Source organism: Anastrepha ludens, chromosome 4 (assembly GCF_028408465.1).
Source record: "Anastrepha ludens isolate Willacy chromosome 4, idAnaLude1.1, whole genome shotgun sequence".
In the NCBI taxonomy this organism is placed as follows: Eukaryota; Metazoa; Arthropoda; class Insecta; order Diptera; family Tephritidae; genus Anastrepha; species Anastrepha ludens.
In genome coordinates, this window is record NC_071500.1 from 84329167 (window position 1) to 84343485 (window position 14319).

The 14319-nt window shown below is 35.4% G+C and overlaps 1 protein-coding gene across 1 annotated transcript; it reads right to left on the reverse strand.

The window, feature by feature from the left end:
• Positions 1-259: 259 nt before the first annotated feature.
• Positions 260-7200, reverse strand: LOC128862021 (uncharacterized). Its single transcript, XM_054100417.1, has 5 exons — positions 6775-7200; positions 6580-6672; positions 4078-4231; positions 2069-2202; positions 260-833 (listed from the first exon to the last, which is right to left on the reverse strand). The coding sequence occupies exons 1-5, from the start codon at positions 7004-7006 to the stop codon at positions 349-351; spliced, it is 1098 nt and encodes a 365-aa protein (XP_053956392.1). The 5' UTR covers positions 7007-7200; the 3' UTR covers positions 260-348.
• Between the last annotated feature and the right edge of the window lie 7119 nt (positions 7201-14319).

Below are 14319 nucleotides of genomic sequence, written 5' to 3' on the forward strand. Positions count from 1 at the left end.
TTCTGGCAACACTGCTTGCCATGCGTTTACTTATAGTTAAATGAGTATTGTGCAATTTTTATTGTGGCGCTTAACGCAATATTCACTTGCACAAGTCTTCATTTGTTCAATTCTATTGCGTATTGTATGCGACCTTTCGATTACCTTAGCTGCCTGCACACCCGTTTTGGCTGTGCGCCAAAAGAAGTCAAGTACGCGGCGCGTATGCGCCAGTTGTTACCTACCAGTCGTCGCATGAAAAATTTCCAACAAATACATATTTGAGTTAATAAACAAATTTATTTAAGCTGGTCTATAAAATTTCAATAAACGCTTAGCTACCACTTTGGCGCTCATTACTCGCAAAGTTTAATGCGCTTTATTCTCCTTGGCGGGCGCTTTCGCACTGACATGAGCGGCGTGCTGCACTTCGTCGTGAGTAATGTCTTTGTTGCTGTTGCTGTTGCTATTGTGAACGTTGCTGCTGTGCGCACTGTGCGGCTCTGTGGGTTTGCTGCTTTCTGCCGACTTTGCTGCTGCTGCCTCTGTTGCTGCATCTGCAATGAAAAATTCGGCCGGCACCTGGTTAAACACGCTGCGGAAGTGCGCCAATAGCACTTTATTGATTTCCGCCTCGATTTTCGGTTTGAAAATGTCGAAAAATACACGCCAGCTGCCGTTGAACACAGCGTTTGTATTGTCGTTCAACACTTTGTCCTTGAACAAATTGGCGAAGTGTAAATGCAAATCCTTTATGGAGTCCACATTGAATTGCAATGCTTTCAGGTCGAAAAATTTGCGATTTTCCAAAGCGTATAATTTAACTTTGGTCGAAACGGTGTAGAGGCCATCAACTGTGTGCGAGAGGGAGAGCAAAGAAAATCAAGTATTAATGAATTGAAAGGAAATTCGTTGAAAATTAGAGTAAATTGGAAAAAAAAGTATGTGGAAATGCGTGCAGAGGCGGAGTAAGAAAATCAGATGTTAATAAAATAGGAGGATTTTTTTCGGAAAATGTCAAAGGTGTAAAAGAGAAGGAGTGAGAAGCGAGTGCGAGCTGTTTGCTGAAAATGCAGTTAGTATTTAAAGTGAAAATGCAATTAATTGAGTAAAAATTTCCAAAAAATTTTATTAGTTTTTTTAATTTTTTGTATGTTTTTTGTTTTGAATTCGAATTGTTAGTATTTGTATAAGCAAAATTGAAAAAGAAATGAAAAAAGAATTTTTTTTTATAATTTAATTGAAAACATTTTTCTTTTTTGAATTCGAGTTGTTGGTTTTTGTATAGATAAATTAAAAAGAAAAATGAAGTATTTTTTTTAATAATTTAAATTAAAAAAAAGGTTTTGTATATTGGATTTGTATAAGAAAAAATCAAAAAGAAAAAAAAATGTATAATTTCAAAAGAAAAAATGGTAAGTAAAAGAAAAAGGAGGAATATTTTTTTATTATTTAAATTTCACCAAAAAACATTTTGCTTGTAATTTTTTTAAAGAATGTTAGTTTTTGAATTTGAGTTGCTGGTATTTGTTTAAATAAAAGTTGAAAAGAAATTATTTAAATTCCAAAAAAAAACTTTTTGTAATTGTCCGCTTATGAGACAATTTTTGTTATTTTTTTTTGGATTTTTTTTTTGATTTGAGTTATTGGTATTTGTATAAAAAAATTTTTCCACAAAAAATACAAAAACCAAACAAAAAAATAAGAAATTTGTAAAGTTAAACTTTTTTGTTTTAACTTTGTTTTTTTTTTTTTTGTAGTCTGAGTTGTTGGTATTTGCATGATAAAATTAAAAAATAAATGTGTTTTGTTTCCTTACTTATTTCCATGAACATTTGAAATCATAAATTCTTTTTTTGTTTTTGAATTTTTCTTATACAAAATCTTTTTTGTAATTTAAATTATAAAACAAAGTATTTTATTTTTCTTTTTTAATTTCACCTATACAAATACCAACAACTCATTTTCAAAAACAATAAGAAATTTGTAAAGTTAAATTTTTTTGTTTTAACTTTGTTTTTTTTTTTGTAGTCTGAGTTGTTGGTATTTGCATGATAAAATTAAAAAAAAATGTGTTTTGTTTCCTTACTTATTTCCATGAACATTTCCCCATCCGTGTCGATTTTGAGTAGCAACACTTGTCCTTGAGCTGTATAGTGTCCACTTAGGCGAATTTTCGGTACGGAGTAGGTCATTTTAAAGTCGTACTCGTTTTCTTTGAAGCTTTGAGAGAGGGTGTTTGAAAAATGCGATTTGAAAAATTTTAATTTGTGTCATTAAAATTAAAAAAAAATGTTTGATTAAAAAAAATTTTAAATTAAAAAAAAATAATTAATTATAAAATGGGATAAATGTACAAATAATTCAATAGCGAATATTTAAAACTAATAAATAAAGGTGAAAGTAAAAAAGGTTCTGAAAATTGCAACACCCTGTTTCTACGATCCAACTATATACGTATATACAGTGTGCTCTCTCCTAACGGACGCCTCTCATAAGCGGACGCCTCCCAAAAGAGGACAAATTTTTCAGTTCGTTAGGTGTCTGCTTAAGAGAGAGTACACTGTATACATTTTCCCGTTGCTCCTAGGTGGAACTAAGGGCTTCAGTAAACAAGCTAAAATTTGATTTATTGAAAGCTACGAATTTGATTAATATGAGATAAGATCCAACTAATATAGCTATAATTATTTAGCTCCATTAATCGAATATGTGGCATTTTGTTCGATGACTTTTCATCATTTTGAATTATTGCCCTCCAACACCAGCAGACACACCACAAAGCGTAATTGGATATTAAGCCGGACTAGACGCTTGTTTCATCATGGCGTCAACTCACCACTTTTGAATCAGGCACTTTTACAGACTATCGTCTCCTATATGAGTATGAATCGCTTTTAAGCCACGCACTTTTCCAGTAATTGTTCTCTCTATTGCGAATCGGTTTTCATAGCCAGTTACCAGCCGCTTCAAAATGAGTTAATTTCCTTTGAGCAAAGAATTCAGCTGAAGTCAAATCGGTACAAATGGTTATTTTGTGTCCATTCGTGTGGCACCCATACCTTAAGTTTCTTCTCTTGGTCAACCTTGTGCAAATGACACCAAACGCTTTTCAGCTATTCTTCAGTTTCTGGGATATGACTGCCTCAACTGCGATGTCCATAACACCAGAATTGAGTCGTAGAAAGCACTGCTTTTCTGTTGAATTCGATACTGCAAGGATGATAGGTTTACCAGGTTTGCTCTTTAACTATGGTGGAAAAGAAACTTGTGAGAGGAAGTTTGGCTGCCACTCAACTTGAGAGATTCAGCCAAATTCTGCGCTATCATTTCACTTGCATTCATTCACACACTAGTCCAATCAGTCATGGTTCAGGCAGTAATGAAGTGTCATTAGTTAATTTTTTTCGTGTATCACTTTTCAGTTTTTTTGTAAACACATCCCCAAGTGACGTCAGACCATCAGTTGATTCTGTCGAATGCGCTCAGAGCCAAATAACGGTCCGCTAAAGAGCATAAAAATCGTTTCACTCTGCATCCATAAACGCCACTATTTGGTTTTGACTCTCTGATTTGGCTATTCAACTTGTTGGTAGTGGTGCTGGTGCGTATATCGAATATTCTCCCTCTTTTTGCTTGCATTTTGGAACTCTGTAACACACAACTGGTCTCACAACTACAAAAAATTTTCAAGCGCATTTTTTTCATGTGTAATATCGCCTTATAGCGTAATCTGAAGAGATGAATATGTTGTGAGATAAGGCTTACTAGGGACATCGAGCGGGAAACACTCAGAATTCTTACTTCACCAATATTAACATTAACTATGCTACCAATTTTATATTTCCCCATATTGCAATTAATGATTTAAGGCTTTGCCGCCAGCGTGCCTTGCCGAGGTAACGCGTTTGTAGTACAATCAACCTAATAATGCATATTAATTAACCCAAGTAATTACTATTTCTTATAGTGCATTGAATTAATAGAATATTTTTACATACTCGCATGCTAGAATTTTTATCACTGCTGGATTTTTTGATGATGGCCTAGCTAACCGTTGGACTATGTGCACATATACAGATGCATTTGTATACTCACTTGACGCTCTTCACCTTCGCCTCACTCAAACCGGTTACTGTGATGTTGTTTATTTTCACTGAGATCGGTGTGATATTTTCACGATCTTCGATCACTTCGAATTCGCGCACAAACAGCGGATCGATAGGTTCAGAATGTGGAGCACCATTTATTTCTATAGAAATATGTAAAAAAGGAGTAATTTTACTATAATAGAAATGTTCGTATATTCTTTTTTAGTACTTTGTGAGGTTATAGAAAGCAAGAAATGTATACATTTTTTTTATTAAAAATAAATAAATAAATGGCGCGCACACCTCGGTGCAGGCTACTATGGCCGCAAATAAACACGAAAAGAACAAAGGAATTGCTTAGCTTCTCAAGAGGTGAGATCTCGAAGGTCGTGGCTTGTGTCACCGGTCATTGGCTATTTCACAGGCAATTCTTGAGGCTAGGAGTTTTCTCCCATTGATATTGTAGAAGTTGTAGAGATGAGGAAGAAACAGTTGAGCACTTCCTTTGCAATTGTCCAGCGTTAGCTAAAATAAGAGCAGGTTGTCTAGGTAAACACTTTTTCAATTCTCTTACAGAACTGTCAGGCGCGGATTAGACCAAATCTGCGCTTCATAAGAGGCTTAAAATGGTTTCATGAAGATAAATAAACAACGTTGCCATGTCGCACAGTGGTATCCCAACGGACCTGTAAGGTCGAAGTGAGTTGGTCATACGGACCGACTACCACCATAACCTAACCTAACACTTCGGTTAGGTGCTTGAACGAGCTCCTCCTCCTATTTGTGAAGTGTTGTTCCACAAATGGAAGGACGGAATCGGACAGTTTTAAGCCGACGAATGGCAGTTATTTATTATGAGAGGCTTTTCCATGGCAGAAATATGTACACTCGGAGGTTTGCCATTGCCTGCCGAGAGGCGAAAAAACCTTTTTATATTATTTGATGCTCAGGCTCGGAGATTCGTACCATTTTTCTGGTACTGCATAATCCAAGTTTTAGCTATTTCCATCCATCTTGATCAAAGAGTTCCTGGAACAGCCGGCAGGTGACGCTCTAAGCCAACTGATTTCAGTTATATTTTTAGTTTTGGTAGGTTGCCACATCTGTGATTAACATTCCTATAAAAACCGTACTACCAGTGCTTGACAATTGTAAAAGTTACGCCGTTTTGGGTAAATTTACCTCGGGACTTGTTTTCGATTTCTTTAAGTTTTAAAAATTTGCAACAAGGATTTTTTATTAAATTTGGCATTAAAAATAGATTCAATGGTGCGTAAACCTTAGAAATATTGGTTTATCATTGTGGCACGCAAGCCAGACATCAGGCGAGTGAGTGGAGAGTTTCGAATGAACCAAGACCAAAAAAAACCCGTCAAAAAAGCAAGCCATGCTCGCGGTTTTTAGCGATTGTAACTGTATTATACATCACGAATTTGTGCCAGAAGCACAGACGATTATCTAGACAGGTGAAATGGTTGAACTACCACTCTGGCACTTCCCAAGTACCACTAAAGCGGCGTTTGAATACTATGACGAGACCTCCAGTGGGCTGTAATCTACAGCCAAACAGAGCTGATATAATGGAGAAGATATATCGGATTTAAGTTGGCGCGCTGTCCCAGGCTGTCCAGTGACCGTAATTATATAAATGAAAAGCCCGGACATTTACAAAGGAAGTGCTCAAAAGTCTCATTCTCTGAAAGGTCCCCACAGCTTCTGCAATGACGGTTAAATGATAAACCTAGCTTTTCCACGTGTGTGCCGATCGTCCAATGAGTGGTAAACACAGATACGAGTTCAAAATTGAATGGAGTGTTGTCCCCAAGACTTTCTGAGTTCTCTGTCTATTGCATTCCAGGAAGCGAAATAGCACAGGAAGAAATGGAGTTCCGCCTTTTATGCGCTTTCCTGTTGTGCAATTTCCCTCTAACAACAGTGAGGGTGATGTAGATGACTGGGTAGGAGGTCTCTGAGGCATTTTAACAGCCGAAACGAAGTAATTGAAATATCGAACATGGCTCTGATGGTTATTCGGAAAATTCCAAAAATGTTTCGAGAGCTGGATCAAACGCTGGCATAAGAGCGTTGCTGTTGATGGGAAGTACTTTGAAGGCGACAAAATCGCTTTTGGGGAATAGAATTGAATTTTCTGAATATATTCCGGCAATCTTTCGATCAAGGCGTTACGTATCCACCAAATGCTCAATTTCGGCCAACGATAAATACTCATAAATTCGACCTAACGTTTCTACATTCTTCCAAACTTTTTTTAATTTCTGAAACTGCACATTTCGGTTAAACGTTTTAGAGAAATTTTTGTTAGTGTATAAGCACTCGCACATGAAAGCCGTGTCACTAAAATAATTAACCCTGTATTTGATTAAAATTCGATAAGCTTCACTTTCCGAAATTCTTCAATTTGTTTGACTTTCTGAAAGCTATTTTCTTACTAAATCTTACGCTACCTTAAAAGGAAAATAATTTTTATTTTCTCTCTTTCTGCTCTTACCACTTTTCCAGGTGCTGAAGATATGTTGATAGGCATTCACTATGCATTTATCAAAATCAGTCGATTTACGCTGACAAGTCTGCAGCTCTTTGGCTGTGAATGCAAAGTTTTAAACATAAAAATAAAAAATTAATATACAATAAAAACTTTTTTGTTTTTGTTTCAAAATTTGCGTGCGTCAAGGCAACAACTTACGCTTTTCCGTCAAGAAGTTGTTGTTGTGGTTACTTTTACTATGGCGAGTGCTTTCAGTTGTGGAGCTAATGCTGCCACTTTTGGCAGTTGTGGTGGTGGTGGTGGTGGTGCTGCTGCTGCTGGCGGCACATGTTGCACCACTACTACAGCTGGTCGCGCTGTTGGTGCCAAATGATACAGCCAACGTTGCACATAAAATGCCGAGTGCATACAAAACGTGTATGGCCTGCATTTTCAATATTTTCTTTATTGTTTTTTACTCTTTTTATTTGTTGGCATTTATTTATTTAATACTGGTTCACTTTTTTTCGTTTGCGTATTAATCGCCACTGCCGCTGTTGTTGCGGTTCGCTAAAAAAATTATTAATTGCTGTTTACACGGCGAATTGCAATTCTCAACTGCTTGAATGTACGCTTACAAGTTTGCTTTTATTTAAAAAGTAAAAAATCGTGCAACTAAGTAAAATGTTGTATTTTTTTATTGAGAGAGTCAATGTAAGTGCGCGTGTGTGCGTATGTTGGGCGACTCAGTGTTTAATTGTCATTTATTTAAAGCAAACAAAAAGTAATCGTCGTAATGCGAGGCGTTGCGTTGAGGTCACTTTTTCTACTACCTAATTTATATTTTACTTTTGTTTTATTTACGGTAGCGGCCAAAGAAATATGGACGCATCAAAAATTGCAGTATTACTTTTTATATCTGCGCGCACTTGTGCGCAAGGGTATTGTAATTGTGTTGTACAAGGTGGCGCAAAAATAAACATGCAATTTTTGGCGAAATAAAAGGTGGCACAAAATTAAACACGCCACAGGTAGATTTATAATTTTTGGGGAAATACAAGGTGGCACAAAATTAATCATCCTATCAGAAAATTTAAAATTTTTGGCGAAAAACAAGGTGGCGGAAAATTAATCACCACACAGGAAAATTTATAATTTTTGGTGAAATACAAGGTGACGCCAAATTACCCTATCGGAAGATTTAAAAGATTTGAGGAAATACAAGGATGCGCAAAATTAATCACCACACAGGAAAATTTATAGTTTTTAGGACAATACAAGGTGGCGTAGAATTGATCACCACACAGAAAAATTTATAATTTTTGGGAGTGGCACAAGGTGGCGCAAAATTAATCACCCTCGCGGAAGATATATAATTTCTGGAGAATAACAAGGTGGTGCACAATTAATCACCCTATCGAAAAATTTATAATTTTTAGGGAAATACAAGGAGGCGCAAAATCAATCTCCCTATCGTCAAATTTATAATTTTTTTTTAAAACTCAAGGTGGCGCAAAATTAATCACCCTCTCGGAAGATTTATAATTTTTGGAGAAAAACAAGGTGGCACAAAATTATTCATCCTACCAGAAAATTTGTTTCTTTTTGGGGGAATACAAAGTGGCGCACAATTAATCACCCTGTGGGAAGATTTATAATTTTTGCAAATGACGTCGTAAGTCAATCGTATTGACACTTCTGAACTAGACAGCTGAAGTACACCTACAGACAAGCAATGGACCGCGCAAAGTTCAAAATAAAGATTTCCATCATTGAAGACCATTTTAGTAAAAAAATGATTGAAAAACAAAATGGGTGATTAATTTTGTGTCACCTTTTATGTGGCAGCATAAAAATATATGTATATACTCGTATGTGTATACATTCATGGTCGAAAAGAATAAATACTCCATATTTTGACCAGTTTTGACTACTTTGTTTTGAATTTTCATTAACTGTTTTTGTAAAAAAGATTTTTATACTTCATTTTATAAAAGCTTGAGGAATTTTCTTCGAAACTCCAAATTTTTTAAAATAAAAAATTTTGATTAAGAGAATTGAGTACGCAGTTTTATAGCTCATTGAATTTTAGTCCGATTGCATGAAATGTTTTTTATATGGTGCATTTAGTACCAGAGTGTTGTACTGATTTTATTTTTCAAACTCTGATAATTTGTTGTCTGACGCTCTACACAATTACCTGTTGCCACTCAACAAAAACCAATGACCAACTCGACAATCGGACAAACGATGAGCGTCCGAAAAAAGGAATGTATTCATAGTTATCTCTTTTTCTTCTTGCTAACGGAACATTTAACGAAGTGTCATCTTCTGTTTCATTCTACTACCCATTGCCTTCCTTTCCTTGGTTAAGTGCTGCTACTTTGCTTATAATTATAAATATTTAAATAAAATACCTTTCAGCTACATTAAATGGAGAAAATTCGGAGCACAGTCAGGGAAAGTTTCGTAAAAAAACAACGATTATTGTGAGCCACTCCAAACTTGGACTTTATTATACTCGTACCTGTAATAAAACTTAATGGGCTATAAATATGTGTAACGAATTTTTTTTTAATTCCTATTGAAATATTTAAAAATTTGAGGAATATTTTTTGACATAAAGATTTTTAATTGAGTTTTTATAAATTTTGTACAGAGTTTTGAACCTACTTATATGCATATGTTATTTGTGGAATAATGAGCTGTATTAAAAAAAAAAAAATTATGAAACTCAAAGAAGAAAAGAAGGTAGTCAAAACTGCTCAACATTTTTAAAAAAAATTAAATGAAAATTAAATAAAAAAGGAAAGTAGTGAAAATTACTCAAAATATGGCGTAACTATTATTTTGGCCACGTGTGTATACAAGAAAAGGCTTTGAATGATGAGAGGTATCAGTTTAGTTATGTCCGCCCGCCCGTCCATCCGTGCGCACTATAATTCGAGCAAAAATAATGATATTTCGATGAAACTTGTCCAAGGGTGGCTGATATTGAAAATGAGCAAAATCTGTAAAATACCACGCCTACCTACCCCAGCACAAATCACTCACATGCGGTACAAATGATGAACACAGAAAGAAGTCAAAGAAATACGACGGAACAATTTGAAAAATAGGCGGTGCCACGCCCATATCTACATATCTCCTGATTCCTATAACCCTTCTAATGCTGCCTGTTGATATATTTTTGTGCGCCACTGTACAAGTATTTTATGTTACTTTCATTTTCGTTAGCTAGTAAAATTTTTCGTTGTTTATTTTTTCTCCGGATGCTTTTGTTTTACTATTTCCATTTCATTGTTTCACTTTTGCTATTGCGAGTTAAGTAATTAGAACAGCACACAAACTAACAACTTTTAATGGAGTGCAACTTTTTGTAAACTAGTTCAACTTGAATAAACTTTGCGTTCAGTATTCAGTTCTTTTCTACCTTAGTTGTAAAATTTCAACAGGAAGTTGATATTTCAATTAGATTGATTAAAGTGTATCTGAACTTTTCGGAAGTAAATTTCAGCTAGACGTAGAATTTTAACAGTCTTTAAGAGGAAGTTAATAAAATGAATGTTGGCTGACTAAGCGAATTTCTACAGGAGAATTTATTTAAAATTCAGTTAGTTTTTGATGATAAAATTCAAGTTTGCAAATCAATCATTCACTGAATGCTAGAAAAAATCCAGAAATCCATAGTTTTGGAAATAATTAAATGCGTTAAGTGGTTAAATGTGAGGGACGCAGTAACGGAATGGGGAGGGCAGTATGATAATGAACAGTGACATTTGTACTAAATTTACATATGTATGTATGTGTGTATGTACCTCTCTGTTGTACATATGGCGTACCTGTTCTACTATGCCACAGCATACACCGTACAGCAGTTCACGATTCACACTTCAACGATTACACTTATTCGTGTGCAATATATTCGGCAAAAAAGTTCGTTATGCATAAGAAAATGTTTGCTCACTCCACGACCACTACCGACATCGCCCGCTCATACTAGAAATTGTTTGTGGATTTATTGCAGAAGATGATGTGCAGTGCGATTCGGTTATCATTTTTATGCAATTTTACATGACTGTAAGCGAGAAGAACCAAGGTGACATCACGATAAACTACTCTGCTGTGATGTGATCGTATGCGAGAATCGATTTAGCGCTGTTGTGATTATATAATATTATTGTATTTATTCATGACTTATATTAATTTGATTGACTAATTATATTACTTTTATTTATGCATGGAAAATGAGTCTGTAAAACTGTCACCATTACAAAAAAACTTAAAAATATTCGAAAAATTAGTAATTTTATAACAATTTGAGTATCTTCCATTTTATTTAAATTTAATTGAAAAAAAAGTGTGAAATGAAAATTTTAATAGGTCGAGAGGTCGAGAAGCATTTGAAAGCAGGAGAGATTTGGTGGCTCCTATAGCACTCTCGCTAAAAAGCCCATTGAATTTAGAGCTCAGACACAAAGAAAAGCTTGATGTATTGTTTGAGTTGTTGAAATCCTGAGCAGATTGTTTCTCCTGGGAAAATGATTGAGAAGATGAGTACTAAAACTCCGCGGCATTTGCCTGCTGCGGACAATGGTACAATAGTCATGTGAGAATTTGACTGGAAATGATGGATTCATGCTGACATCTGGGTCGACGCTTCGGCGTTGTTTCGCATGTTTGGCCATTTCAGGTACAGACTTTTTTCGAACATCAAACATCAAAGGTCTAGTAAAAAAGAGAAATACTGCATACTTAAAATATTTAATTGGCTCTCAAAATCTGAACTTTGAACCTGGATGGTAGGAAAGCCATACGGCCATTTTAGTTACAATTTTTTTGAAGTAAATTTTGTTCTTGTGTTGTCATGGTAACTTTGCTTTCGGCATTGATGCCAGGTTATTTGCACATAATTATGACTTGAACTTAGAAATATTTAATTTTCTTGGCGCTGCAATTAGTAGAAATGATGCCTATGATACAATTTTCTTATTCGAGTTCAAGATTTTTAACTGCCACTAATGAAATTGTAAAAGCTTTAAATAAAATTTCATATTTTTCTAATCAATATAAAGTTCGTGTGTAAATGTAGTTTATATGTATATGTATGTACATATGTGTATAAATTTATGTTTATTTATTTATGCCCTTGCCTATCTTCTTTGCGGCAAAGTTCCAAATAAAATCAGCGCCTTTCGGTTGGCAGCGCGAGCAGTTTAATGGTAAAATTATTGCTTGGGAACGCTGGTGGTCCAGCTATTATATAACTTAGTGAAATTGATTGGACACCAAGTCAGCTACCAACAACCAGCAGCCAGCTTCCATCTGTGAAATGGTAGTTAATAGCAGTTTGCCTCTTCCGCCAAAAATTGTGCCACTTTTCAATGGTCACAAAAGACTTGTCGGTGATGTAGAGCACGTTTTTATGTGCATTAATAAATATTTACAAAAATATTTTAAATTTATAGTGCAGAATTGTGTTGGGTAAATTTGTACATTTGAAAAACATTTGCAGTCATGTTCTAAATCGATTTCATTCATCATGCTTTGGAAACAGGAAATTAGCAAAACAGGAACACTAAAAAGCAACATTTGATGGGAATTGGAAATTAAATTATTTCACTAACACCATTTGCATGCCGTAAAAAGTGGGCAGTAAGTTTATCTAAACAGAGAGAAATCTAATAAAAAAACGAATACAAAAATCTAATAAAAACTTAGTAAAAAAATGTAATAAAAAAATTTTGTTTTTCTTCTGCGCAGTAAGTTTTTATGAATTTTCTTAGTAACACCAAATACTTACATATAAAGAGAATAAAGTTAACAAATCAGACCGTTTTTTATTCGATGTTATTTAATATTTCACCATGCCACGATTTCCACTCGAGTAGCGCAACAAGTTCAAGGTGCTTAGTAACGAGACTCGTTTCTGGCTCGCTAGGTTTGTGATTTAGCAAAATGTTCGTATAAATACTAATCCACAGGTGGTTTATCAACTAAATCTGTACCTAAAAAAATACCGAAAATATCTGTGCCTATGGTGTTGTTATTTTAGTTTCATCGATGAGTTAGGGCTCAAAATGCCTTTGCACTTACAGTGACCGCCGTCTACTGCGTCGAGTGGTGTGGTCACTAAAGAATTCCCTCCTCACTTTCTGGAGAGACACCCCTCCCGGAACAACTTTCGGCATTACTTGGGAAGGGCCCAAAATGACATCCATAAAGGACCAATTCTATTCACCCACGTCTGGGTCCACCGTATTTGTAGTTCCAGCTGTCCTCGCGTTCGAGCATTTTGTTCATTATGTTGCTCGGCGCGATGTCGCCAATCTGCTTCCTCGGAGCACCTCTTTCTGCGAACCATCTCTCATATCGCTCGACACTTCGCAGTATATGCACTTGAAATCTGTTACCTTGCCCATGCGGTGTAGGTATCTCCAAAAGTATCCATGGCCTGAGAGGAACTGAATTAAGAAGCAATTCACTTCCTCGCAGCTCCTTAGCAGCCATTTGCCTGTGCATGGAATGAGTTTCGCCGTAAATGCTCCACTCGGTTCAGTTTCTCATTGGCTTTGCCACCGCAGCATGGTTTGGCATCTCCGTTTTGCGATGCTAGTGATGACATGACGTGTGATGACATGATATGTACTGGGGTGTATGTAAAAAATAGGTAGAAAATAGAACTGCCTCTGACAATGAAGTAAGATGAAGAGTCATAATTAACATTGCTCGACAGTCGATAGAGAGATTGATGATGCCAAGTTTTTCTGAAAACGTGCAGACCTCGGGCTCCAAATAATAGAAAAAGTATTTTCTAATAGCGTTCGCCACTCGGCAGGCAATGGCAAACCCTCGACTGCATTTCTGCCATAAAATGGCTTCTCCCATCCACCTTTTGGACGCGGCGTAAGCCTGTAGGTCTCTCCAATTGTGGAAAACATGAAGACGCACACAAAAAAGAAGCGGGAAGGGCTCGACCAAAATACCCAAGAAAGCGTGCAAAAAGATGAAAATAAAAAATTTTATTCTTAGTTTTCCAAGATAGACAATATTAATATTTTTTTTGCCAACTTGAAGTTTTTGGTCGCCGAGAAGTATTAAAAAATCTAAAATTAATTTAAATGTAAAAAAATTTACCATCTAAAGGTCTTCCTGGGAGTTTTTGGATGCGAGGAGTGTTAGTTTGCAATTTACAATACTTTTACTAAAAAATGTTTACTAGGAAGCGCTTTGAAGCAAAGAATATGAAAAATTTCACATTTTCACCAAATTTTTTACCCAAGAAGGTCCTAAAGGCATATTGCTTCTGATTACGCATATTGATTCAAATACGCTTCTGTGACTAGAAACTTAAATTTAAAAAAAAAACTGAAACTAGAGAATATTGAGAACATAAAACTATTCCATACAGAACATAGACTTTCAGAAAAATTTGATTTCATCAAATATCCCCAAAGAAAACAAAAATATTTCATAGTGCAATTAACGACTTTTTGATATTTTGAACTTTTTGTACGCAAATTTTTTGACTCAGAAGATCTTTCAATTCAGAAGGAGCTATAGGCCTCACTGCGCACTTTAAGGCAGTGTTCGATCATTAGATTCAGTTTAGGTCTCATCATTAAGTATTCCACGTGATCGCACTATTTTGACCACCATTTCTGGCTGTCACCAATTTAAGATTTTAATTAGTCTTTTTGTACAAAAATTAATACTTTCCTTAACTTTCCTTTGGCAGAGATTCGAAAAATCAGATTTGAAATA